Here is a 27,478-nt window from a genome sequence, read left to right as displayed (position 1 = left end):
TTGTAGCTTCTGTCTCCAGAGCACCTTGCGAAAAGTGTTGCGTGGCAGACAAGGTGGATGTGGCAGGTGCAGCAGAAGCAGCTGACACCTCTGGCTACTTGAAGGGGACACCTCAAGGGCAGGAGGAGGCGCAGGAGCAAAGGGGGGGGCGGCGTCCAAACCCTCAAGGCTCAGCGAGGAGGGGGCTGTGGGAACCGAGCACGGGGGCACTGCAAGGGCGGAAGAAGAAGCAAAAGATGAAGGCCAGCCTCCTCCCTCCCTCCGGAGGCCAGAAAGCATCTCAAGGTGGGACCAGATGTTAACTAGGACGAAAAGGCAGCTGAACCGCTCCAGACTTCCTTTGCTGCAGTCTTTGCAAATCAGCTTACGAACACAAGAGCATAAGCAGAGTCTGCTGGTTCAGGCCAAAGGGAGCCCATCTAGTCCAGCCTCCTGTTCTCACAGGGGCCGACCGGGTGCTTCTTCCGGGGAAGCTGCAGGCAGGACCTGAGCACAAGGGCAATTCTCCCCTCCTGGGGTTTCCAGCAACTGGTGCCTCCGACCACGGAGCCAGAGCCCTCTCCTCCTCCATCCGTTTGTCCATCCAGGTTGGCGGTCACCCCTGTCTTCTGGGAGAGGGAGCTCCATAGCTTGACTTGGCTTCTGGCGCACAGCTGGAGACAGGGAACAAGGCTAGACCCAGCCTGGCACAAACCCAGCACGATGCTCCCCCTGTTCATCCTGCACCCGCTCGGGCCTTAGCTGGGTTGATGCCTCCGCTCAAGAGGGGCTTCGCCATCCAACCAATGGAGATGCTGGCGCTGAGATTGGCAGGGGAAAGCTGCCTGTTGTCAGGGGCCCTGGGCTTGTTTTCCTTTGTTTCTGACACCTTGAGATGTTTCTGTCGGAGGCAGTTGGAGCGTTGCATGTCGGAAACCCCTGCTCCGCCACAAAACTCCCTGTGCGGCCTCGGGGGCCCTTGGGGGGGGCAGCCATGGCCACGGCTCAGGTGGCTTTTAAAGGGACGAGACACAGGGATGGAGAATTAATTGCTGCTGCTATAATTTGGCTATTGTTGGGGGTATATTGGAAAACTAATAAAATATTTACAAAAGAAGAGATAGATGGGTGAAGGAGGAGGAGGAGGAGCAGCAAAAACTCTTTCAGGGGCCTTTAGCAAAAGGGAACTTCCAGGCTACCTCTGAGGACCAGTTGCTGGGAATTATAGGAATTATCTGTGGGCTCCTCTGGACGCCTCCGACTGGCCACAGAGGGAGCAGGAGGACACAAGAAGTGCCGGCTGGATCAAGCCAAGGGCAAACTGGTCCACCATCCTGCTCTCCCAGTGGCCAACCCGTGGGAAGCCAGCAAGCGGGATCCAAGCATGAGAGCAACTCTCCCCTCCTGTGGTTCCCAGCAACTGGGATTCAGGAACATGGCTGCCTCCGACTGGCAGGCAGAGAAGAGCCAGCCTGGCTAGGAGCCCTCCAGGGCCCTCTCCTCCACTAATCCTATTGAGGAAAACTCCTTGGCCTGATCCTGCTGAGGGTGCAAGGAGGGCTGGAACGCACCCTGTCCAACCAACCACTTGCTGTGTGCGCACACACCCGTGTGCATGTGTCTGTGCCCGTGTGTGTGCGCGAGAGAGAGAGAGGGAGGTGCAGGGAGGGGGCACAGGAGTGGAGGCGGGAAAGCCGACGTCTCCTCCTGTTAACCAGCGGGGCTCGTCCCTCAAGTGAAGACTGCAAAAGAGGCAGCTGAGGAGGGAGTTTAAAATTAGCCGTGAGTCCCTGTCGGCTGTCAGCTTGGATTTGTGGAGATGTGGCTCACTAAGTGCGCCGAGTGCACCGAGAGACTGTGGGGCCCACAACCCACACCCAAGCCAGATACACACACACACACACACACACACACACACACACACACAGAGCAAATCAGGCCAAATCAGACGGGGGAGCTGGGCCAGGATCAAAACCAATTGCATCTCTATCCCACCTGCTTCTCCAAGGAGCTCAAGGTGTCCTCTGCCCCTCCTCATGTTAATCCCCACAACAACACTGAGAGGGAGGCTAGGCTGCGAGGCAGGGACGGGCCCCCAAGGACTGACACTCCTGGTGAGCTTCATGGCCGGGTGTGTGTGTGTGTGTGTGTGTGTGGATTTGAACCCTGGTCTCTCTCCCAGGTGCTGGTCCGACCCTCTAAGCACTGTGCCGTTCCCACCTTTTCCCGCTACTAGGAAAAAAGACCTCTGTACGTCAGTTGCAATAAACAGTCTGAAGCAGTTATTTAAAAGGCCAATTAGAAACAAACATTTAAGTTACATTATATAGATACACACACACACATATATAATAAAGAGTATAAAAATGCATACTTATTAAAACCACTTCTCAAGATTATGGGTTAAAGTTATGAGCCTGGAAAGTGCGCTGGAACAAAAACATTTCTAGCCCGTAACAGTGCAGTGAAAGGGCCTGCCTTGTATCAATGGGCAGGGAGTTCCAAAGAGTAGGCCGATTTCTGGAGGTGTGGAATTAGCATCATGTGACATGGGGGGGGGTACTCTGCAGATCCCAGCCCCTGAGTGGGCACGTTTGGGGATGAGGCTGCACAGAGTGACCTGAGGCCACAAGTGTAGGAAGGAAGAAGACCCCCCCCCCCGATTCTTTTCTCCTGTGGGCATTTCCCCACTTCTATATTCTGCAGGAGGGGGCAGGGTACCCCCCCCAACACACACCCCAAAATATACCTTCCCCACAACTCACCCTTGACTGCACCAGGAAGGGTCTTCCTGACTGTCCCCCACCCCGTGATGTGGCCACGCTCCTCCCTTCCCCGGCGGAAGGGGCCCCCCTTCCAGGCAGGCACTTACCCGCAGGAAGGGGACGATGCCGTCGCGAGAGATGGCCTGCAGCAGGCGAGGGGCCCCCGTCAGGCTCTGCAGCCCAGCTCCGCAGGTGGAGAAGAAGGACCCGAAGACGATGACCCAGGGGGAGGGCCAGGCCAGGGTGCCCACCACCAGGTTCCCGCTCACGGCCTCGCCAAACCTGCAGGGGCAAAGTGGCCGGGCTGAATTGACGGGCAAGCTCTGCGTTTTGGACATTTGCGTCTTCAGTGCTTTGGGGCACAGCTCCTCGTGGGGAAAGCGGCACGTCTGGGGAGACTCAGCGACAGCCTGGGCTGCCTTTACTCTCTGAGTAACTCACAAGGGATGTCTGGAAGGGAGCGGCTTTGGTGCACCCCAGGCCCCCTCCCAGGAGTCAGTGGGAGGGTGGTGGCAGCAGCAGCTGGCAGAGAACAAGACCCACTGGCAGCCCTGCAGGGCTGTTGCGGTGCAGTTGGCAATTTTATTATTTCCATTTTTATTTTATTGATTTGCTAACAAACCTAAAGTGCAAGCCTGACTAAAAAGAAGGAATCAAAGACTTAACCCACAAAGCGCCTCAGCCTGGAAGGACAAAAGCGAAGAAGAAAAGGACACAAAGCAGGAGAGGAAAGCAGTCACTCGCACAAAGATTCCCTTTGCAAATAATCGAGATATTTTAAAAATAAATAAATAAATAAATAAAGGCACTCTCCAGCTGCGTGTCCCATCGTTATAAAGGTTCCGTATGGCCCTAACTGAGCTGGTGGCCCTCGATATTTGTATAGGGGAATAAAGCCATTAGTATTATGACCCAAAAATGTCAGTGGCGGCTGCAGCAGCACCTTGGGTGGCCTAGATAGGGGAAGGGCAGGCTGCATTCCTGCTGCCAGGAGGGAGCTCAGCGCCACAGGCAGCAGCCGAGGCCGGCATCCTGCGGGGCAAAGAGAGCAGGGAAGCGGGAGGGGTCCGTTTGCAGGGCGGCGGGGGGGGGGGTGTCGGGGTGGCTGCACGAGGCACAGAGTTTTCTGTCTTCCAAGGACTTAGCAGGGGGGGCCCCTCTAAAGACCACTGCCCTGCTTTGCTTATGCTCTTCATGCTGCACATTTTACGTTTTGCGCTGCAAACATTCTCTTGATGTAGGGCGGCATATGCATTTATTCTTATTTATTAAAGTTATATGCCAAAGGCCACAGGGCAGTTTGCAACAAGAGAACGCAAATTTGAAAACGTAACGACGTTATCATAAGATCCTTGCGTTTCCCACAACAATAGCACAAAAAAAATACCCCCCCACAGACATGTTTTATCAACCTGAGGCCTGGTATTATCATTTTATAAATTACTATTATTCTTCATATATATGCCAGGAGGCCAGGGGTCCCCCAGCCCAGAAAGACTCAGCCATGGAGAGAAGAACGCTTACTTGTCTCGAAGCACGACGCCCTCGATGCAAGCGCCAAAGAGGATGACGGAGCTGATGTCTGCGGGAGCGTTAAGGAAGGGGTCTGGGGCTGCTGGAAGCTCTGCCTGGTCCTGAAGGACGCCCCCCCCCCCCGGGGACCAGGCTGGGGGGAATCAGGGCAGGTGCTGGCATGGGGTGACAGAAGGGCGGTTTGTGGTGAGAGGGGTCGCCTGTCGGAGATTATTTAGCTGTGGCTCCTGCATTGTAGGGGGTTGGGCTAGATGACCCTTGGGGGTCCCTTCCCACTCGATTCCCACCCCATGGTTCTGTGCTGCCATTGGGGCCGCTTGCTGTCTTCCTTCTCGACGTGGGAGCTCTTCCTCCCTCGTCTTTGGGTCGGCGTCTCAAAGAGCCAAAAGAGCAGAGATGCGTTTAAAGGGCTGGTCTGGAGCTGAAGGCAAGGAGGGCCTCAAAGGGGTCCAGGGAACACCTGGAAGGCACCTATTTATTATTGGCTTATTCCATAAAATTTATACGCCGCTTGATTGGAAAAACAGGCGGCACCTCAAAGCGGTTTACAAAGGAAAAACAGTAACAAGAAAAATTAACAGATTTTTTGGGAAGGTGAATACAACAGCAGACCAAAAACAGACTAAATCACGCGTTAACTTTCTAACTGAGCTTGTCTAAAGAAAAACACTTTTAGCCGGCCCCCCAGAAAGTGCCTGCCTGGTATCAATAGGCAGGGAGTTCCAAAAGTCGCATTCTTACACATGCAGAAGGGGTATTTATGTGGCAGCTGCTTGTGCAGATCAAAGCAGTCAGGTGGGCTCATGTGGGGCAAGGCAAACGTCCCGTCCCCATAGATGGAGGCGGCCCCTGCCATATGGGCATAGGGACTCCTGGCCCAACATGTGCCCAAGCAGCTTCCCTGGCAGGTTCCCTCTTATCAATATGTGTGTGTGACACAGAGACTGTTTTTTTTTGGGGGGGGGTGTCTCGCTCTGGGGCATCAAGCCAGCAGCCCCTGAATTGGCCACCCAGGTATCACCTCTGTCAGCTGCCTGAGCCACATCTGGGGCTGCCGACAGCAGAGGGGCGCAGGACCAGCCAGCCCGGTTCTCCAGGGCCCCCAGCCTCCCTCTGGGAACAGGGGCAGGCCGCCCGGAGGCAAAGGATACAGACTGCGGACGTGGTGGCGATGGCGAGGATGGTGCCCGTGGGGATGGACTTCTGAGCGTCACGCAGGTCTCCAGACCTGTTGGAACCAGCCATGATCCCTGGGAAAGAGGGAGGAAAAGGTCAGTTGGAAGGGACCCCCAGGGTCATCTAGTCCAACCCCCAGCAATGCAGGAAACACAGCGAAAGAATCCCCAACAAATGGCCATCGAGCCTCTGTTTGGAAAACTCCAAGAAAGGAGAGCCCCCCACCTTCCCAGGGAGTCTTTTCCCCTGTCAGACAGCTCTGATCGCCAGAAATTTTCCCCTAACGTTTAGCTGGAATCTCCTTTCTTGTAACTTGAAGCTATGGATTCGAGTCCTGCCCTCCAGAGCAAGAGAAAACAAGCTTGCTCTCTCTTCCATGCGACAGCCCTTCAGATATTTGAAGGCTCCTCTTTTTCAAGCTAAACACTTTTCCAAACTCACCACTGGACACTATATTCCAGGTGAGAAGAGAAGGTCTGGGGGGCAGAGGCCTCCTCATTGGAGAGCATCTCCTGGATCCTTGAAGAGGAAGGGGCTGGTCGGCAGGCGGGGGGCGGGGGCGGGGAGGGGCTTCTGATTCTGGTGCCCAGCTGAGCCCTCCGCCAGCTTCCCTCTCAGGTGCAGATGTGAGATCTCTTCCTCTCGTTATCGTGGCCCAATTAATGCCAGCTGCATGTGAGGGTGCCCTGCGCCTCTGCCTTGTAACAAGGTCAGGCCAGGACCGGGGCTGCCGTGGGGGCTCCCTCTGCGGAAGCATTGCAGGACAGAGCATTGCCCCCAACCCCAAAAAAGGGTTTCGTGAGGGGCACAAAGAGGGGAAGAGGCTGCAGTGTCAGGGATCTCAGCCCCTCGAAGGACGTGGAGTTCTCAAGGGAGGAGTGAGGAATTTGGCTCAATTCAAGTGCGAATGGGAAGCGGACTCATCTGCACATTCCAAAGCAATCTGCTGACGGAAACTCAGCCCTCCTTTGAAATCCACCTTTCTCTGAATTTTGCAATGCCCTTCTGCAACCCAATAAGCTGCACAAAATTGTGTCTATTCCGGGAAAGTATATGCAATGCATAGGCTAGCGAATATTTTAGAAATGCATTGTGTCAGAGGAAAATGCATGCAAAAAATTGTGTGTTAGCAAAAGTGTGTACTGAAATGCTAACAAGTTTTCATGATTTTTTTGTTTTGTTTTTTGGCGTTTAAAAGAACACCACCCCACAAACTCCTGCAGAAATGTGAAGGACTGAGCCTCGCATGGGACACAAGAGAAGCTGAAATCGACAGGGTCGCCGACCCCTGACCTTTGCCCCAAAGGTCTTGCACTGCTCCCTCCCCAGGACTTGAGGAGTGGGCTGCGGGATGACCCTTTCCCTGCCCTCCCCAGTGTCTGGGGGCTCGTGAGGCAGCCCCCCTCCCAGCCTCTGAACTGGGGTGGGGGCTGCTGAGCTTCTCAATCCTCATCTGCCTGAGAAGCTGCCTGGGGTTCTCAGGACAGCCGGGGAGGAGCGGGGGGTCCATCAAAGCGGCCCGAGGTCCAGGGCTCCATTTATTGTGTTGGGGGCAAAAAGCCCCTAACTTCCCCAGCCCCCATATGCCTGGAGGGTGGGACAACCGAGAGCTGGAGGAAGCGCTGAGCTCCCGAGGGCTGCTCCTTCCCCAGGCACCCTCCTCACCTGTGCCCCCGGAGACCCTGCCCCCACCTGCGCCCGGGCGTCACCCCCACTGGAGTCCCTTACCTGTGACGGAGGGGAAGTAGATGCCCACCAGGAGGGTGAAGTAGGAGGTCATGTCACTGAAGACGTAGGGCTGCTCCATGTCCAGCAGGGCGTCTGCAGGGGCCGCTGAGGTCAGCCCAGACTTCTCAATTACCACCCCTTTGGGCAAGTAGGTGCTCCAGAGGTTTTCTGTGGGGGGAGACGCCATGAAGTGGGATGGGTGGGTGGGTGGCTGCCATCGTCAGGAGGTGGCTCCACCCTCTACGCCTGTGGAGGACGGCCCCCCAACCCACTACCAAGCCCCCCACCTTGGGCTGGCTTTGGGCACCGCACAAGTGGCCGGGTCCCCTTCCGCCTTCTTGCCGGAAATGCCACTAGTCCTGCCCCCAGAGCCAGTCTGAGGCCTCTGCCCCCCTCCTTGCCACCTTGCCCCCCCCCTGGGCAAGCAGCAGCAACTCACCTGCCAGGAGGTCAGGGAAGTGCCTCTGCCCCATGGCTCTCTCGGCTCTTGGGTGCCCTTACGGTTTTATGGGGCACCGCCTTGATAGATTTTTTTGTGGGTTTACAGATATTCTTACAAAGGTGTAAATGAACTGTGCCACCCTCCCCATCCTGGAGACACAGCCATGGGAAAGCTGAGAGCCAGCGTGGTGTAGTGGTTAGAGTGCCGGACTAGGACCGGGGAGATCAAGGTTCGAATCCTAATTGATGCATGCTAACAGCTTATTTATTCGTCTTGGGTTGGGGCATTGTTGAGGGGAGTTTTGTTGGAGGGGGTGTTGTTGCAGATGATACAATATTTTTGTATCTTTATTTTAGATTTATGTGGCAGTTGTTCAGTTTGGTTGTTTGGCGACATACAAATAAAATGATTGATTGACTGATCCTCACTCGGCCAATAATTCCCTGGAGGCGACCTTGGGGGCCAGTTGCCACCGCTCAGCTCAGCCTACCTCACAGGGTTGTTGTGAGGATTAAACAAGGAGGGGGAGAAAACACCACCTTGAGCTCCTTGGAGGAAAAGGGGGGATATTCAGGCAATAGATGAAGAGAGCTGTCCACCTGCCCAGGTCCCCCGCACCTTTTGGGGCTCCCCTCTCTCCAGTGTTGCCACAGAGAGTCCTCCTCCTACCTTGGATGAGGCCGGAAGCGGCTCCCGGGATGCCCTGGATCTCGGTGACGTTGTTGAGGGCGAAGTATTCGTCGCAGGAGGCGTTGAGGAAGCGGGAGGAGCAGAAGAGCCCCCAGAGCTGGGAGCCAATGGTCTCGTTGCCCTCCTGGACCACCTTGGTGCATATGTCAAAGCCGTCGCGGGACAGAGTCCGGTTGCCCAGCAGGCAGATCCTGGGAGGGGGAGCAGGGCGGGGTGGGGTGGGGGTCACCTCTTGCCGCCTCCTCGCCAGAGGGGCCGCCCTGCAGGTTCTTGCCCCTTCCCCACGCGAAGGAGAGGAGGGAGTATTTACTGACTTATTTATAGGATTGTAGAGAGCCCAGTGGGAAGGAGAGTACTCATATGGAGACACCCCCCCCACTTTAATAATAATAATAATAATAATAATAATAATAATAATAATACAATAGTCCTTCAGGTATTTATACTTTAAAGTGAGGATTCCCAAGAAACCCGAGGCATTTCTGTTAGGTATCGTCAGACCAGAGCTCCTGAAGGAATTGTTTAATTTGTTTCTGTATGCTACGACAACGGCAGAAATAGTCTATGACTGCGCAAAAATGGAACGAAGAAGAAGTTCCCACGAAAGAAGGCTGGCTTAGGAAGATGAGGGGATATATGCTGAGATGGCGAGACTAGCTGAGAATTAGGGAACAAAACAGGGGGGAAAGAAATTCTTGAAGGATGGAAATATTCTGAAAAAATATCATGGTTGTGTTAAAATGCATGCAGGATTTGAAGTATGGGAACAGACGAGAATTTGCGGTTTAATAATTTAGAATTGACGTGTGTAAATGATAAAAGAGAAGTAACACTGCAGCTTTATAATGGAATGAAAGAACACTCAAGGGATATGAGAGATAGGTTTGGATGGTCTTTCCAAAGAATTTGGAAAATTTGGAAAAAAATATTATTAATAATAAATTATATTTTAAAAAGAAATGGGCCGGGGGGGTTCTTCCTCTTTGGCACTTACGGGAAGCTGGGCGGGTCGAAGGCCGACTTGATGACTCCGGCGTAGATGGCCAGGATGGAGAGGATGACGCAGCCCAGGAAGACCAGGGCGAACTTGTTGACGTACTTGACGCCCACAAAGACCACGGTGGCCATGCAGGTGAGCACACACGTCCCGTAGACACGCATGTTGTTGAGCATGGCGGCCGCTTCTCCGCTGGCGTCCTCGGCCTTGAATATGGCCATCGGGGGGAAGATGTAGGCCTGGCAGAGAGGAAGGAAGGAGACCCAAGTCAGAGGAAGACCCTCAGAACCACAACAGTGTGGGGCTGGAAGTGGCCCCAGGGACACGGAGAACATCAGGAGAGCTGCTGGATCAGGCCAAGGGGGGCCCACCTAGTCCAGCAGGCGGTTCTCATGGCAGCCAAACAGACGCCCATCATGGGAAACCAAGGAGCAGGATCCGAGCAACAGAGCCACTCTCCCCTCCTGTGTTTTCCAGCAACTGGGATTCAGAAGCAGGGCTGCGTCCAACTGTGGAGGCAGAGCAGAGCCATCCTGCCTAGGAGCCCTCGATAACTTTTTCCTCCATGAACTTGTCTTGGTGGCCATCACTGCCTCCTGCAGGAGGGAGTTCCACAGTTTATCCACTGTGGGACGGACTCCAACATTCAGTTTCATTGGATTCCCGTGAGTTCTAGTGTTGGCGGGGGGGGGGGGAGCTTTTCTGTGCCGTACATAATTTTAAACTAAACTATTATTAGTAATATTAGTAGTAGTGCTTCACCTGTAGATCTTAGCAGGGTTCACATCATTAAAATACAACATAAAAACAAAAAAACACATCATAAAACAAGAACAAACCCATAGCCCCCCACTCCCCACCAACTGCACAGTCCCCAATGCTGCCCCTTTCTTCCTAGGGGAGTTCCTCTAAACAACAACAACAACAACAACAACAACAACAACAACAACAACAACACCGTTTTGGTCTAGTCTTGCAATGCAGGAATCACAGTTAATGAATCCCTGGCAGATACCCCCAACCTCGACTTAGAAACCTCCAAGGAGGAGGAGGAGGAGGAGGAGGAGGAGGAGGAGGAGGAGGAGGAAGAAGAAGAAGAAGGAAGAAGAGTTTGGATTTGATATCCCGCTTTTCACTACCCGAAGGAGTCTCAAAGCGGCTAACATTCTCCTTTCCCTTCCTCCCCCACAACAAACACTCTGTGAGGTGAGTGGGGCTGAGAGACTTCAGAGAAGTGTGACTAGCCCAAGGTCAGCCAGCAGCTGCATGTGGAGGAGGGGAGACACGAACCCGGTTCCCCAGATTATGAGTCTACCGCTCTTAACCACTACACCACACTGGTCGCCTTCCAAGGCAGTCCATTCCTCTGTCAGAACAGCTCTTGCCCTCCAAAAGTTCTTCCTGGTGTTCAGTTGGAATCTTTTTTCTTGCACTTTGAATCTCTGGAGCAGCACAAAAAAACTGGCTCCGCCTTCAGTGGGGCAGCCCTTCGGGTACCTCTCCTGCCATGTCTCAGAAGTGGACCAAGCAGCTCCCCAGAAGGGCGAGGGGTGGGCCCAGCTGAAGGGGGGGTGCGGGAGGGTCTCCTTCACTGACCTCGCACAGGGTGCCGTGGGGAACCCTTCAGAGAGGCTCCATGGGGCTGGTGGGGGGGGGGGAATCTGTCCTTGCTTCAGTCAAATGAGGGCAGGGCTGTGCATCTTGCGAACCAGCGGGGAGGGGGGCACCCCTACCCACAAGCCGCAAAAACGGGTTCTGGGAGCCCCCAGATGCAGATGAGCTTATTGCACCAGAAGGAGATTAAATCACCCCAGCTCATTTTAATGCTTTTAATGTGGGTGACAGCTCCCCAATCTCAGGGTGATAATTAATCTGTGAAAGGATATATGCCATGGACTGTCAGTTCACATATATTCACGGCAGACGCATAATTCTGTACTCGGGTGTCTTGGAAACGCAAGTTATTTAATATATGTGATAAGTGCAGAAAGGACCTCTTTAGCAAGAGCTTGGGTGAGAGGGTGACATAAATGATCCCATTTGCACCTAGAAATTGGGAAGAGTGAACTCTGACGCTGAGCACTGGGAATATGGAAATATGCGAAGGGCTCCTCTCGGAAAAGGATGGGGCATGCCTGTGGCTTTCTAAAAGGCATGGCAGGATTTTCCATGGTGGTTTAATTCTGATTGCAAATGTTTCCTGAGAACAGTGTCGTGGTTGGAAAGCCCGGAGATGTGAAGGGGAGTGGGTTTCTCCAGCCTGATCCTCCTCACAGAGTCCGCTGCCAGCTGACCCTCCCCTCCTTGCCCAGAAAGGGCTGCGGGGGGGGGGGGGGGCTGCGGAAAGTGAGGAGGGGGTCTTGCAGGGGGGGGGGAATTGCATCTGCTGACAGGGACAAGCTCTGCATCCAAAACGCCCCCAGCTTCATTATATTCTCCCTTTTACAGGGAGACAAAAGCAGAAGTGAAAAAACAGGCACGATATTATGCCAGAGAGAGCAAATGAAGGATACCGAGATGAGATATCAGGTCACTAAAGCTTTTTGCTTACATCTCCTAAAAGAAAAAAAGGGGAGACAGGACAGCTATTCTCCTGCCTCAGGATCCAGTGTCATTATTTAGGTTTGCTTTTAAAAAAACATATCTATTTCTAGTTCCTTAGACGTGAGTCTTTCACGAACTCCTTTTCTCTTCCAAGGCAGGGATTGCATTGTATATTCTTAAAGAATCTCTTTTCATGGAATTGTAGAGCTGGGAGGGACCCCAAGAGTCATCTACTTCCCTCCTGACTCTCTGCTTTCTGTGGACCAAAATGAAACCCAGAAGCCACTGTTTGCAATGCAGCCGCCATGCCAGGACCCACTCAGGTATTCTGAGGTGGTTCTGCTTCGAGAACAAGGCTGCGTTGCACAAGGGCTCCTCAGGGCAGCAGCAAAGAGATTTTTGGAAAGAATTTGATATTTGAAAAATGCGGAGGGGGGGGGAGCACTGAAGTCATCATGGGGGAAATCAGAACTTTGTTAGACTTCCTCACCCTCCAGCTTCACTCTTCCTTGCCAAAGTTGGCTTTTGGTATCTTTATTTTAGATCGTGTGGAAATTGTTCAGTTTGGTTGTGCACTTTTAAATGTTGCATTTATCGTTTATGACAACTTTTGTTATGTTGCCGTTGTGCATTTTTCCCACGCTGCAAGCACCTTGAGCATGATTTGAACTGCAACAAAAAGGATCTGCCCCGTTTGAGAAGCGTTATGGTTTGGCAGGGGGGAAGCCACACACAGAAGGATAAGAAGGAAGGCAGGGCACAGGAGCTCTGCCAGCTGAACAGCTTCACCATCACCAGAAGGACTTGGAAATTGGCCTGGCGGGGGTTAAACAAGACACTTTTTTAATGGACCCCCCCACCCAGTGAAGGCCAAGGGGCTTGGGGTCCCGTGCCCAAGGGAGGTGGCACCCGACTGCCACCCTGCAGTGCCCCTGCCGGCCCTTGCTGCCGTCGGTCTGCCTGCCGCCACTCGCCAGGAGAATCTCTCAATCTCTATTTAAAAATTGCTTTATCTATCTATCTATCTATCTATCTATCTAATCTGTAACACTTTCTCACAGTCTTCTTTTGGTTGCTATGACTTCCTGCCAATTCCATATAGCTTTAAGTGTGTACAGGTATTTATCTAGCACACTATTCACCTCTGTTTTTAATAATTACTTATTAAAGATATTTTACTTTCTTAAACTTATTAAATAGACTACAGAAGCTATTCAAAGGTTGCCACAGATTTCATGCTATTACAATCTTTAACGTAACTTTTAAATAAACCCTATTTATTTAAAATCCAGAACTTTGGCCACTTCATGAGAAGAGAAGACTCCCTGGAAAAGACCCTAATGTTGGGAAAGATGGAGGGCACAAGGAGAAGGGGATGACAGAGGACGAGATGGCTGGACAGTGTTCTCGAAGCTACAAACATGAATCTGACCAAACTGCGGGAGGCAGTGGAAGACAGGAGTCTGCATGGTCTCTTATTTTTCCTGATAGCTTAGCCAGCTCTGTGTATTCCATTCATTTTTGTTGCCCCTCTGACTTTGATGATATCTTTCCTCCTTTCCAATTTGCGGCTATTAAAATTCTTGTGGCCACTGTTGTGTATAAAAATAGCTCCCTTACATTCTTTGGTATGTCAGGACCTAATACTCCAAGAAGAAAAGCCTCTGGGTTTTTTTTTTTTTAATAAACAAAACCTTAAACATTTTTTTTTTTAAAGTTCCATATATATTTCATCCCAGAATCCCTTATTTTTTTTGCATGTCCACCACGTATGCAGCATAGATCCCACTCACCAGCAGAATCTCGATGGTGCCCAGGATGTACATGGCACCTGCAAAAGTGGTGCCCAGGTAGAAGCAGAGCCCCACAGCACCCCCAAACTCAGGGCCCAGAGAGCGGGAGATCATGTAGTACGACCCGCCAGCTGGAGAGAGAGAGAGAGAGGGAGAGAGAGAGAGGGAGGGAGGGAGACTTCAGCTTTTATATACGCATAAGCATATTGTCAGGGAACCGTCACTTTCCAGCGGGGTGGTGCAGGGGCTGTGGAAATACAGAGAGCCCCAGCGCCACGGGGGAGAGGCAGGAAGCTGGTCAGGCGAGAAGGCGGCTTGAGTATGCTACAGAGTCCCAGCGCTCACCTAGCCACAGGGGCGTAGCAAGCCTCTGCGCTGCCGGGGGGGGGGCTGCGGTTCAGATTCACCCCTCCTGGGGGAGGGGCACGATGCATGCATCATGATGTCGTCGTGACGTCTCGATGCACGTGGATGCCGTTGAAAGGGGGAATTTCCCCCTTTCTGCGGCTTTTTTCGGCGCGAGGGGCAGGCCAGTGAGGAGGGGGCGTCACGCTTGTCCCTGGCATGATGCCCCCTCCTCGCTGGCCAACCAGCCGCCGAAAAAAAGCGGCGGAAAAGGGAAAAAAGGGAAGCAGTGCAGGTGCTTGAACGCGCCTGCTCTGCTTCCCTTTAGCCCCCCCCCAGCGGTTTTTATCGGCCCGAGGGGTGGGCCAGCGACAAGCATGACACCCCCTCCTCGCTGGCCCGCCCCTCGCGCCGAAAAATAGCCGCTGGAAGGGGGAAAGAGGAAAGCATGGCGCTTCCATCATCCCAGTTGCGTAGAGGGGTGAAATGCAAAGAGGGGAGAAGAAGGCTTGGGGGGCCAAAGTTCTTTCGCTGGGGGCGCCACTTCCCAAAGAGCGCCACTTCCGGAATCTGGGACTGACTAAGCAGGTCATGGATTTTGGAGCTCTGCACTGTACATATTGCACTAATAATAATAATAATAAATTTTTATTTATACCCCGCCCTTCCCCACCAAACCGGGCTCTATTAAAACCGGGGACTATTAAACTTGTAAATAGAAGGAAGAGTCCTGCCTCGTTACTCATGAGAAACCACCACCCAAACCTTACACATATATATGCATAAGCATAAAAAGAGATGCAGGTGGTGCTGTGGTCTAAACCACAGAGTCTACGGCTTGCCAATCAGAAGGTCGGCGGTTTGAATCCCCACGACGGGGTGAGCTCCCATTGCTCAGTTGCAGCTCCTGCCCACCTAGCAGTTCGAAAGCACATCAAAGTGCAAGTAGATAAATAGGTACCGCTCCAGCAGGAAGGTAAACGGCCACCAGGAAGAGTGCCGAGGAAGACCCCCCCTCCCCTTGGCCTGGGGCTCTGCGTTTGCAGGTGGACAAACACAGAGACACAAAGGACTCTACCCACCTGGCACGACTCCATTGGTGGCAATGGCACTCATGGAAATGGCCGTCAGCATCGTCTGTGAGGAGGGAAAGGCAGAGAGGTTGGAGAGGGGCCTGGGACTTGCAGTGGAAGAGGGTCTGGTGGGGGGAGGATTAGAACTGCAGAACTGGGAGGGACCACAAAGAGCCATCTAGCCCAACCCCCTGCAATGCAGGAATCCCAATGAGCGCCAGGTCGGACCTTCTGGGTTTACCTCTTCCCAAAGCATGTCAAGGCAAGACCCTCCGGTTCCCCACGATTGTTTTTTTCCAGCTTCTGGATGATGGAGAGTGGAGACGGCACGGGGGGGTCAGGGGGTCACTGGTGGAGGAAGAGGAGTGCAGGGGGAGCGCACAGCCCCCAGCAGCACGATCCCGGCAGGGTGCCATCACAGCTGCCCCCTGCCCGCACTGGGCACCATGCCCCTGCAGGTGGCGTGCCCTGCCCCCAGAATGCATGCCAGCCCTGCCCCCGCCTGCTCTCCACCCCCTGAGGGGTTCACTGGGAAGCCAAGGGCCAGAGGGAACCCCAAGTAGGACAAGGCACAAGAAGCACAGCCAGGAAAGTGGCCCCAGGGAGGTGGAGATGGACGGGGGCTGAGAAGCAGGTGGTGGTGAGAACATAAGGACATTCGCATCTGGCAGAAACCAGTCTTTTGGTGCGGCAGCACTTGCACTGTGGAACTCCCTGCCTCTTGACATCAAGCAGGCACACTTGTTGTGTTAAAACATCATTGTTTGGACAAGCCCGCCCAGACATTTAGGGTGCTGGCGTGTTTTTAGTTTAGGGTTGGTTTTAATTTTTTGAAGGTTTGTATTGCTTTTACTAATAATCTTACTGTTCTGTTCTTTTATTTTGTAAACTGTTTTGAGATTTCTTTACAATCAAGCAGTATATAAATGTTATGAAATAATAAAATAAAGTAAAGTAAAATAGCCTTCTGGATCAGACCAAAGGAGGAGCATCTAGCTCAGCATCTCAAAGTGGCTCACCAGATTCCCCCAAGGGAAACCAACAAGCAGGATTCCAGATTAACTTTCCCCCCTGGAGGTTTCCAGCAACTGGGATTCAGGGACATTGCTGTCTGCAGCTGTGAAGGCAGAACGAAGCCCTCCTGGGATGTCGGTCATAGAGGGAAGTCACTCTTATTTGGAGAAGCTCAGAGACTCCCCTTGAAGCCCACCCCTTGCCTGTGCTGCTGAGACCCCTCCTCTTGCAGGGCCCACCCCTCATTTGGCCCTTGGGTCCCCCTGGAATGGGGGCTACGTCTCATCCAGCCAGGAACCAGCTCAAAGGGGCCAGGGGGGCCACAGGGCCAGATCCACACTACCACCACCCCCCAATCAGTCACTGTGTGTGGCACAGCACTGTCAAAATTCCCCTTTCCTTTATCCCCAAAAGGCATTCGAAAGAAAGCAGCGGCGATGGTGGCCATTTTCCAGAACAGGCTTCCAGGTCCAAGCCTGGCACTGCCCCGTCTGAAAAGTGTTGCAGCTTAGCTGCAGGGCTGGCTACACTGATTTCTATATTCTTCAGCCAAACGTTGATTTGTAAAACAAAAATCTATAAGTGGTTTCATAAAACAATACTTATCAAAAAAGAAAAACCCCCAAAACCAACAGACTCCAAACAAAAGAGGCAGCCTGAATGAAGCGGTGCAAAATATAAACGGAAGCAACAGAATTTAAAAACAAGCAAAATTCCATGTCTGGTGAGGCTTGTGAAAACGACTTTTAGCTGGGACTCCTGCATTTCAGAGGGTTGGACTAGATGACACATGGAGCCCTTCAAAACCGACCGCTCTGTGATTTGTTTCAATGAATCAGCCCTGCGCTGCCCTCCTCCTCCCTGTTGGGGGACAGGGACTTGAGCCCGGGGCTTTAGGGCTGCCCCAACCAGCCAGAAGGGGGTGTCCCTTGGGGGGGGGGTTGAGGGCAGGTAATGGGGTGGGGGAGAGGTGGGGGTTGAAGCAACTTGGTGATGCTGCTTCCTGGGGACGGCCAGGAGATGGATGGGCCGAGCGGTGCCTTTTGGGGCACGATGCACCTGGATGAGTCCCCGGGAGGCAGGCTGGGATTAATCAGCCACCAGAGCTCAGCTTCCCCGCTCCGTTGCCCATCCAGGCAGGTGTATCCATGCCCAGCGCCGGCAGCAGCTGCCTTCCTATGCCTGGCCTGGCTGCATCCACCATTGGCACATAGAATCCTAGAATCGTAGAGTGGGAAGGGACTCCCAAGGGTCCTCTAGTCCAGCCCCCTGTAATGCAGGAATCACAGCTAAGGAATCCCTGACAGGTGCTCCTCCAGCCTGTAATCTACCTGCCTGCTGTGTCAACCGGGACAATTTATCGGAGGAAGAAGTAACCTTCTGCTGAATTTATTTTCTGGACTGCAGTTCTGAATTACCTGTATGTTTGTTAATAGATCTGTTTTGTAGCTTTGAATTTACAAAATCATAAAACTGAAGGGCTGGATGGGACCCCGAGGGTCATCCAGTCCAACCCCCTGCAATTCAGACAATAAAGCTCGAGAAGCCCTGACAGGGGCCACTCAACTTCTCTTGAAAAACTTCCAAGGAGGGAGAGCCTGCCACCTTCCCAGGTAGCCTGTCCCACTGCCAAGCATCCCAAAGGGCAGCTGTGAGCTTCCCACCTGACCCCCACCCCACCCCCACCCTGGGGTGAGACCTCAAAGACTGGGACAGAATGTGGGTGTTTCGAGGGGCTCCTCATTTTCACCTCCCTTCCCTAAGTTTCTGGCCTGAGCGATGGCCTGGGCTGCCGGCCCTGAGAAATCCTGCCTGCCTGGTGAAAACGTGGGGAGGCCCTCCTCCCCTCCCCCTCCCCGCTCTGCCCATGGGGTCCCCAAGGAGGGGGTGACTCACGCAGGAGCAGCAGAGGATGACCATGCAGAAGGACTCCATGATGCCCGCGATGCCGACGACCCACGTGAGGCGGAGGAAGAGGATGACGCCGAAGATGTTCTGCAGGCACGGCAGGTAGACGCCCATGAAGGTGCCCATCTGGGGAGCCTGCGGGAGGGGGGAGCAGAGAGGGTGGTGAAGCATCCAGGGGGCGCTGGGGAGGGAAGGAGCCCGGGTGCCTTGGGGAGCAGGCGAGGGGCTTGATTCTCCACCCAGGAGGGGCAGCTGGCAGAGGAGCCTCTCCCTCCCCCCCGGCATCGGGCAGAGGAAAACATCTGCCAGCAGTGAAGGGCGGAGGTTCCTTGCCAAGGCTGTGCGCGGGGCGGGGGCAAGGAGGGCTCAAAGGTTCCTCAAGACCATTCAAACAAACCCTTTCTTCCTTGCTCGCATTACAGAAAGCGGTGCAATAATGCAAGGAAACAATTGGTGGGGGTCCCATGGGAGGCTCAAAGTCCCGCCAAGAAGGATTTCTTTGTTTATTCATAGCCCACTTTTTTCTCCATGGAGCGCAAGGTGGGGGGCGTGGTTGTCTCCCCGTCTCGTTCATCCCCACAACCAGAATCTCCAGGTCCGCCTCTCCCCATATAACCGACCTGGACCCAGAGTGAGATCATCACCCAAATCCCTTCTTCACCTGCAGATATTAAGGCACGTGGGGACTCTGCGTCACCAGGATTTGCAAATGTAAGGCTGTGGAAGCTTTATTCTCAGAAACGGTGGATACTTTGATGTGTATAAATCCTTATTGTTATTTGCAAAGGGAATACTTTACTATCCCTTTGGAGCTGCTCTGTATTTTACACTCTTGTACTTCCTGGCTGTGACACTTCATGGTTTGCATGTTTTAATTCCTTATCCCTGCCCCCCGACCCCCGACCCCTGCCTCTATTTGCACTTCTTCTTTTTTTGTAAAAAACCCATTTTGTTTTATTTTTTAAAAAAGAACAACACAGACACAACAGAGCCAAGGAGAGTCCACAGGCAGCTCAGCCCGTGACCCTCTGGCATCCTGGAAAGGAGGCGCAAACTTGGGGACCAGAGCCCGCTGTCCCCCTGGCCAAGACCCCCTCCCCTCTGCCCACAACCCCACAAGGAATCCTGCAGAGGCAAAGGCCAGCCTTACCAGGGGCATCTTGCCCATAGAGGCTAGTGGCACGGGGCGCAGGGGCACCAAGTTCTGGAGGGCGCCAGGGAAGAGGCGGAGGCTGGACGCGGCGCCTCCTGGCATCAGCTTGCCGCCCTCGCCAGCCTCCCCCATGCTGTGCCGAAGCAGTGCTGCGCCCAGAGCCTCCACCTGCCATGGTCACTGCGGCACAAAGCGGCCAGCTGAGCCGGGAGGCGCCACGTCCAGCTTCTGCCTCTTCCCCACCAGAGGAGCTGCCCTCCAGCTGCTGCCCGCCTCCTCCAGCCCCACCAGCAGTGCCATCCTCCCTTAAAAAAGTCTGGGAAATGGGGGGGGCGCCAGAGGGAGCTTTGCACCATGGCGCCGGATATGCTGAAGATGGCCCTGAGCCTTAGCCACCCCCCACCCCAGGACCCCTCCCCAGCCCCGCCTCAGGTGGCCTCCCGATGTCCCCCTCCCCCCCCAAATGGCTCACCTTGACGGGCTTCTTCTTGGCACCATCGTTGTTCTCCGCCTCCTCGTGCTCCTTGCTGCCCTGAGGCAGGTTGGTGTAGTTGGCCAGGCCGCTGAGCATGGAGGACACCATGGGGATGGTGTCCATTTCCTCCTGTGGGGCAGAAGGAGGAGCGGGGCTGAAGAAGCGTTCTCCAGAGGACTGCACACACCCCTTGGCCCACAACTGCCTCTCTGTTCTCCCCAGAGAGGGCAGGGGTCTTTTTCATCACTTCAGCCTGTTTGGAGAGGCTGGGCCTTGAACCTGGGACTGTACTTAAGGACACAAGAGCCTGCTGGATCCAGCCAGTGGCCCATCTAGTCTTACAGTGGCTGAAGCCATGGGAAGCCCGCAATCTGAGCACAATGGTATTCAGAGGTAGGCTGTCCCTGAGCATGGAGGTTCTGCTACCACAAAAGACCTCTATAAGAAGGGCCTGTGGATCAGGCCAGGGGTCCAGCTAGCCCAGCATCCTGTTCTCACAGGGGCTGACCAGATGCCTAGATGGGAAACCCAGAAGCAGGATCCGAGCACAAGAGCAACTCTCCCCTCCTGCCGCTTCTAGCAGCTGGGATTCAGGAGCAGGGCTGCCTCCCCCTGTGGAAACCCAGTTGGCGTGTCTGCTCTCTTCCTTCATATATTTGTCTAATCTTCTTCCAAAGCCTCCTAGGCTGGTGGCTGTTGCCACCTCCTGGGGAGAGCGAGTTCTGCCGTCTAACTCTCTGTCTTTCCCACCCTGAGTCTGCCCACATCCTGCTCCCCCCGCCAGCTGCGGCTCCTCCACCCCAAATCTTCCCTCCCCGATTCAGGACACGGCCAGCTCACCTCAAACAAGGCCATGTTTTTCGCGTCATACTCCTTCCCCTTCTCCAGGTCTGTGCTGTTGATGAAAGGGCTGCTCTCCTTGGGGTTTCCATCACCTGAAGGGGAAGAGAGAGAGATGCATCGATGCCAGAGGCACGTGGCCATTTTCCTGCCCCCTCCCCCCCACCCGGGTTGCACAGGCATTGCCCCCTGCTTGCCACCCAAATTGCCCCCTGCCCTTGCCTGTTGGAAGCCCATCTTCTTGGTCCACCTATTGCAAAGCTCAAGGTTCTCCGTCCGCAGAGCTCAGACACAAATGGAGCCGGGAGAACCAGCAGCAGCACACACAGGCTGGGTTTCCCCTGAGTTGGAAGGAACCCCAAGGGTCCTCTAGTCCAACCCCTGCAATGCAGGAATCTCAGGTAGAGAATCCTTGGCAGGGGGCCATTGAGGAGAGGCCATGGATCCAGTGAGCTTCATGGCCAAACAGGGATGTGAACCCAGGTCTCCCAGGTCCTAGTCCAACACTCTAACCACTATGCCACCCTGGCTCTGAATTTCACTTACAGACCCTCCAAGTATCCCTGTTTTCCAGGGACAGTCCAGGATTCACAGAAGCCATCCTGGTTTCTGATTTGACCCCAGAACATCCCACTTTTCCTTAGGACATCTCTGTTTTCATTGGAGACAGGTATGGAGATCCCCGAGCCAAGGAGATAAGTGACTATACAACCTGTAGAAGACATCTGAAGGCAGCCCTGTAGGGGAATTTTTTTAATGTTCAATGTTTGACTATGTTTTTATATATGTTGGAAGCCCCCCAGAGTGGCTGGGGCGGCCCAGTCAGGTGGGCAACATACAAATGATAATTGTTAATCAAAATATAAACAACAATAAACCGTAAAATTACAGGTATATTTTATTCTTCAAAACAAATCCTCCAGTGATTATTGGGGTATGCTTCCACTTTATTTATTTCTATGGTGCCCCCCCTCCCTTGAGGCCCTCAGCACATGCTTGTTTTGCTTAATGGTTTATCCAGCCCTGATTCAGCATAAAAAGTGGGTTTCCCCAGGGCGAAATTGGGGGGTGGGCAAACAGAAGTGTGAATGAGCCCCCAACGTGGTATAGCATTAGCTGAAAAAGGAAAGGAAAAGCCTTTGCATTCAGAGGAGATCTTCCTTTCTGAAGGCCAGGAGTTTGGCTCATCTGGCTTTCCAGGGCAGAATGTGGACGGGTGTTTTTGGTCTGTTGGGACCTGCTTGGCAGAGGCAGAAGAGGGAGGGAGGGAGGGAGGGAGGGAGGGAGAATCCAGAAGGTTTGGCCTTAGCAGCCAAGTTCTGGGTCAAGATTTTTGAGCAGAGCAAGTGCCGCAGAATGAGAAGGAAGATCTCTCCTTCAAGGGCTAGGACACCCAGACCTTCCCTTCTCATCTAAGAGTCCAGTGGAGCCCAAACACTTGCAGATTTATTCATTTCATTGTGCAACAGAACTTGTTCCATTATCTGATTTAAGCTGAATTAACTTCATGTGTGAATAATTATAATTATAATTAAAATTTATTATTTATACCCCGCCCATCAGAAACAATGGCTTCGACCTTAGCTTTCCTTCCTTGAGCCATCCCGAGGCTCAGATCCAACACTCCCGTTCCGCTCATGTAGTTAACTTCCACTTGAGTAATGGAAGCTCCCTTTCCTGCCCCCTGCAGACCCCCCCAACATGTGGGGAGAAGAAGAAAGCCCCATAGCACAGCTGCAATCCGGCCTGAGCACCACTGAATACTATCCCTGAAGCTAAACTGGTCAGCATCTGGGTCTGGTCAATGTCTGGATGGGAGACGACTGCTTGGGAATCCCACTGTATTTCCATGCTGTGAACTGCCCTGTGATCTTAGGATGGAGGGCAGCATACAAATTTGATAAATAAAATAAAAATAATAAAGTAATAGGCAAATCAATAAATTGAGGAAAAATTTAGGTCTCCTCCACATTCCCACTTGCCCCGTGCTTAGAGACCGTGGGCCTTGGGGAGTGTCTTCTGCATAATAATAATAATAATAATAATAATAATAATAATAATAATTTCATTATTTATACCCCGCCCATCTGGCTGGGTTTCCCCAACCAAGCATGGCTCCAAGCAGTTTCCCCCCTGATCCACTCCTTTCACAGGGAAAATTTGCTCTCTAGCTCTCAATCGGAGCAAACGTCAGTCCAGAGAAAACCTGAATTGCCGTTTGCTCCGAGTGAGTGCTAAAGAGCGGTTTTCCCTAGGGGGCAGCAGTGGGGCAAGAGGAAGGGTGGGGGAACTCTTAGTTCCATGAGGGGGGGGAAGTGGGACATAAATGGAAAACGACTCATCCTGAGGTTGGGAGACTCTTGGGGACCGGAGAAGAGAAGAACAGAAGAAGAGCAGAGCCCTGCTGGATCAGCCCAAGAGGCCCTTCTAGTCCAGCATCCTCACAGCAGCCTGCCACCCAGGTACCCATGATAGGAAAGCCGCAAGCAGAACCTGCCTGCAAAAACTCCCTCTCCCTCTCCCCTCTTGCAGCTTCCAGCAACTGGGATTCAGAAGCATTGCTGCTTTGAGCTGAGCCACGGAGAGCCAGCCTTCTCTGCCATGAATCTTCAGCTCCTTTCGGAAAGCTATTTAGGTTGGGGGCTGAAATATACTGGGAGTCAAGTGTGAATTTCATGCTCTTTATTCAGCTCATAGTAGTGAGGAATGCAGTTCCCCCAAAAAAGTCTGCTTTATATACACTATTTACACAATGGGCCCCACGTGATTGGCTAATTCCGGGATACTCCTGTATGCCAATTGGGTTGCAGATTCACTTCCACCTGGAGCTGCATTGGGTGGCTCCTGCGGACCAATCAGACTGCTGCATTCTGGATCCTATTGTTCTAGGACCAATCAGACTGCTGCATTCTGGATCCTATTGCTCTAGGACCAATCAGACTGCTGCATTTTGGATCCTATTGTTCTAGGACCAATCAGACTGCTGCATTCTGGATCCTACTGCTCTAGGACCAATCAGACTGCTGCATTCTGGATCCTACTGCTCTAGGACCAATCAGACTGCTGCATTCTGGATCCTATTGTTCTAGGACCAATCAGACTGCTGCATTCTGGATCCTATTGTTCTAGGACCAATCAGACTGCTGCATTCTGGATCCTATTCAACTCAGTACATAACAGGGGCCAACCCTGCCTCCTGTGAGAGAGAGTCCCCCAGTTCAACCACGCACTGCATGAAAAAGTCTTTCTTCTGTCCTAATCTTCCAATGTTCAGCTTCCCTGTATGCCCACAAGTTCTGGTGTTCGGGGAGGGAGATAATGTTCTCCTCTCCATTCCCTCCATGCAATGCAAACTTCTTTAAACTTTTATCATGCCACCTCTTGGGGGGGCGGGGGGGGGGGAGAAGAGCTTTCTCTGTACCGTGCTTAATTGTATAATTGGGAGGTGGTGCTTTGCGAGTGGTGTGCGAGAGAGAAAACCCATCCCTTTGCATGAATGAGGAGCTCAGAACTTCAGTATTTGCCTCAGTTTCTCAGCCTTCCTTTCTTCCTGAAGAAAATGGGTTTCAATAAAGAGGAGAGCAGCAGGAGGAGAGAAGCTCAAAGGGGGTGTCAGTCAGAGGACCTGGAGCCTGGCAGAAAATACCAGAACACAAACCACTCAATGAACTAGCAGAAATGGGAACACATGGAGTTAAGTGAGACCCCCACTGCTCAGAGCCTGGGGGCTTTGCACTTGCCTCCCTGGGGGCCCTGACCCCCAGGTACTTCCATCCTGATTGGAAGAAATGTTCCCCCTCCAACAGGCATTGAGCTGCCAGAGTCATCTGCCACAAGGCCAGGGCATGATCTTGCAATTAAATGGGGTCACTTGTCCTTCCCATCGTTCTGTGCCTGGTTGTAGCCTCTGCTGCCCAACGGAGGAGGCTGCCTGGTTTTCAGTTTCTCCTTGCAAGGACACTGGTGTGGCAGAGGGAGCTCCGGGGCTGGCCTGATAAATAGCTCTGACAGTCCCGCCCTCCTGGGAACTGCAGCTAATTGTTCTCTTGTCCTCGGGCTGAAGATTCCTCCCAGGGCAACAGCCAGCAACTGCCTGAGCCATTCTTCACAGCAGCCACCCAGCTTCTTTCCTGCTGCCCTCTCAGCAAAGGAGTAAACTTTCCCGTGAGGAATGCTGCTTAATGAAGGGGGGTTGGCATTCACAGACCTGCCCTCCCCCCACCCGTCACTTTGGTTTCATTCACTGCCTTGGCCATGAGCATCTCTGGGCAACTGAACCTGACATAAGAAGAGACTGTCTTCTGGATGAGACCAAAGACCTGCCAAGTCCAGCATCCCACTCTTCACATCAGATCATCTAGTCAAACCTCAACCCAGCCCAGTGCAGGATTTGGAGTGCAAGATAGAAGCATAGCACCTGCGACAGGTGAGCCACCTGGCCTCTGCTGAAATACTGCAAGCTGAACATCAGTCCACCGTGTGACGCAGCAGCAAAAACCCCTCATGCTATTCTAGGCTGCATCAACAGATGTCTAGTGTCCAGATCAAGGGAAGTCATAGTCCCACTCTATTCTGTCTTGGTCAAACCACACCTGGAGTCCTGTGTCCAGTTCTGGGCAGCACAATTTAAGAAGGATGTTGACAAGCTGGAAGGTGTGCAGAGGAGGGTCTGGAGTGGAAACTAAGCCTTACAAGGAGTGCTTGAAGGAGCTGGGGATGTTTAGCCTGGAAAAGAGGAGACTGAGAGGAGATATGATAAGCCTTCTTCAAATATCTTAAGGGCTGTCACATGGAGGATGGAGTCAGCTAGTTTTATTCTCTTCTGGAAGGGAGGACTCGGACCAATGGCTTCAAGTTACAAGAAAGGAGATTCCAACTGAACATCAGGAAGAACTTTCTAATAGCAAGAGCTGTTATGGATGCTTTAGTTGAGATCCTGCAGAGGATTGGACTAGATGACTCTCAGGTCCCTTCCAACTCTGCAATTCTACGATTCTACGATTCTATGAACTGGGCCCAGAAGCAAACTGGCAGCCAGTGCCGTTGGGCCAGGATCCATGCAAAAGGCTCAAACCCTCTTTCCCCAATGAGCAACCTGGACACTGAATTCTGCACCAGCTGAAGTTTCCGAACCGTCTTCAGAGGCAGCCCCGCGTAATCTAACCAGAGCGTAGACGACATGCCTCACCTTGTGCCCCTGAGTCCTCCTGTCTCTCCCCCACCCCTGCCCCCAGCAGGTGCCTGGCTGCCCTTTCCTTTCCCAGTTGAGGGTGGCATTCTTGGTGGCCATGAGGCAGGCAGGGCTGTCCAGAGGCTTCTGACTGCAGCCATGCCAGCGATTTAAGCGAAATGCCTTAATGCCAGGTTGGCAGAGGGGATTTGCAGTCCCTTTCTGAACATGCTCGTCCTATTAGCCTTTTCCACCACCACCCAGTGAGCTGGTGGATTCAGGATCCTTTCCCCCTGAACAAAGATCTGTTTCCTAGATAAGCTGCTGTCCATTGCAGCACCTTTTTCAACACTTCATTAACATTCATTTCCAGCATCATCTTATTCCTTGTAATCTGCTTGGCCTTTCATGCTCAGGGAAAACATGACCTCATTTCATTTCATTTCAGGGTTTCCGGAGGGAGGGGCTGAAACTGAGCCTCCCATTCAAGCGATCCGGACACAACAGAGGCAAATCATTAAGAAAAAAATGTTGGCTGCTCAGTTCTACTTAAAAGAATAACTCCATCAACCACAATTTCGCAAAATCCAACTAATTGGAATTTTGGGCATTTAAGATTAAAAAAGAAAAGAAGAATGTCTATAGTTGCTAAGCGCCACCACAGTGCGTGTTAAATTTAGATTCAAGATTATCCAGACACAAGCTGTGATCCTGCGCACACTTACTATGGGACTCCCTCCCACAGGAGGCAGTGAGGAGTACACAAATTTCATGGAGGAAGAAAAGGCGATCTTACTTTTAGAAGACATCTGAAGGCAGCCCCGTTTAGGGAAATTTTTTAATGTCTAATGTTTTACAATTTTTATTATGTGCTGTAAGCTGCCCAGAGTGGCTGGGGAAACCCAGCCAGAAGAGGGTGGGGTATAAATAGAATTATTATTATTATTATTATTATTATTATTATTATTATTATTACAGCAGTGTGGGGGTGGCAGAGGCCTATGGTCCTAGATGCAAGATTTGGAGGTGGCCCGAACCAGGAATCCCCAACCAGGGATCCCCGTCCTGCCCTACCTGCCCCTGGGGGTCTCTGGGCCCAGAAGCCCAATGTGCCTTCACTGCCGCACCCCAAGCCCCCTCCCTGAAGGGCCACCTGGCCAGTGCCCACTCACTCCTCGCTCGGTGAGCTGGCACAGACGGAGGCAGGCAGACAGGTGGCATCGCGTAGCAGGACAGAATCCCCAACCAAGAGGAGCTCTCGCAAGCCCACCTTCCTAGCCTGATCAGCTGGCTCGGTCATTGTCCACAGAATGGAAGAGGGCAGGATCCCCAAGGATGCGCCCTACGGGGAGCTGGCACCAGGCACCAGGCCCGTTGGCAGACCACCTCTGTGTTAAAAAGATGTCTGTAAACAGGGCTGTCTTAAGCATATGCGGCGCCAGGCAGCCCCCCCCCAAGTTGCCCAGAGTTGTCGACATTTTTAAGGGGGGGACCCCAAAGTTGTTGACCTTTGTTTTGGGCAAGCCAGTGAGGCACGCAGAGCAGAGCTGGCCTGGCCAGCCGCCTCAACACCAACAGAGAAGCCGGGGGGCGGCAAGCAGAGCCTGGCGTAACAACAGTCGAGCCTGAGGCAGTGGTGGCGACTGAGCAAAGCTGAGCGTCTCATGTGAGCAGCGAGTCCTGGGCAGGCCTCTCGACGGCCCGCCAATCCCAGGCGCACAGGAGGACAGAGCCGGCCGGCTGCCTCATCACCTCGCTCACCCGCAGCAGAAGAGCTGCGGTGCTCCAACGGGCTCTGGTCTGGACAGCAGCGGCTGTTGGCTCTTCTCAATCCCCGGACTCCAACTCTCGGA

The 27,478-nt window shown here is 53.0% G+C and overlaps 1 protein-coding gene across 3 annotated transcripts in view; it reads right to left on the bottom strand.

Annotated features, from left to right (window-relative positions):
* SLC12A5 (solute carrier family 12 member 5) overlaps positions 1-27,478 on the bottom strand; it is an 89,488-nt gene that overhangs the window by 11,356 nt on the left and 50,654 nt on the right. For all 3 annotated transcript variants that reach the window (XM_033153933.1, XM_033153932.1, XM_033153931.1), the window contains exons 2-12: positions 20,456-20,550; positions 19,613-19,744; positions 17,976-18,122; positions 15,075-15,129; positions 13,648-13,778; positions 9,308-9,549; positions 8,293-8,504; positions 7,182-7,349; positions 5,429-5,527; positions 4,269-4,326; positions 2,852-3,026 (exon numbers count right to left, since the gene is read on the bottom strand). In XM_033153933.1, the coding sequence (XP_033009824.1) occupies positions 2,852-3,026; positions 4,269-4,326; positions 5,429-5,527; positions 7,182-7,349; positions 8,293-8,504; positions 9,308-9,549; positions 13,648-13,778; positions 15,075-15,129; positions 17,976-18,122; positions 19,613-19,744; positions 20,456-20,470 (1,434 nt within the window). In that variant the 5' untranslated portion in view covers positions 20,471-20,550. The remainder of the gene's footprint in view (positions 1-2,851; positions 3,027-4,268; positions 4,327-5,428; positions 5,528-7,181; positions 7,350-8,292; positions 8,505-9,307; positions 9,550-13,647; positions 13,779-15,074; positions 15,130-17,975; positions 18,123-19,612; positions 19,745-20,455; positions 20,551-27,478) is intronic.

Source organism: Lacerta agilis, chromosome 6, assembly GCF_009819535.1.
Source record: "Lacerta agilis isolate rLacAgi1 chromosome 6, rLacAgi1.pri, whole genome shotgun sequence".
NCBI lineage: Eukaryota > Metazoa > Chordata > Lepidosauria > Squamata > Lacertidae > Lacerta > Lacerta agilis.
This window is presented reverse-complemented; position numbering and strand designations above follow the sequence as displayed.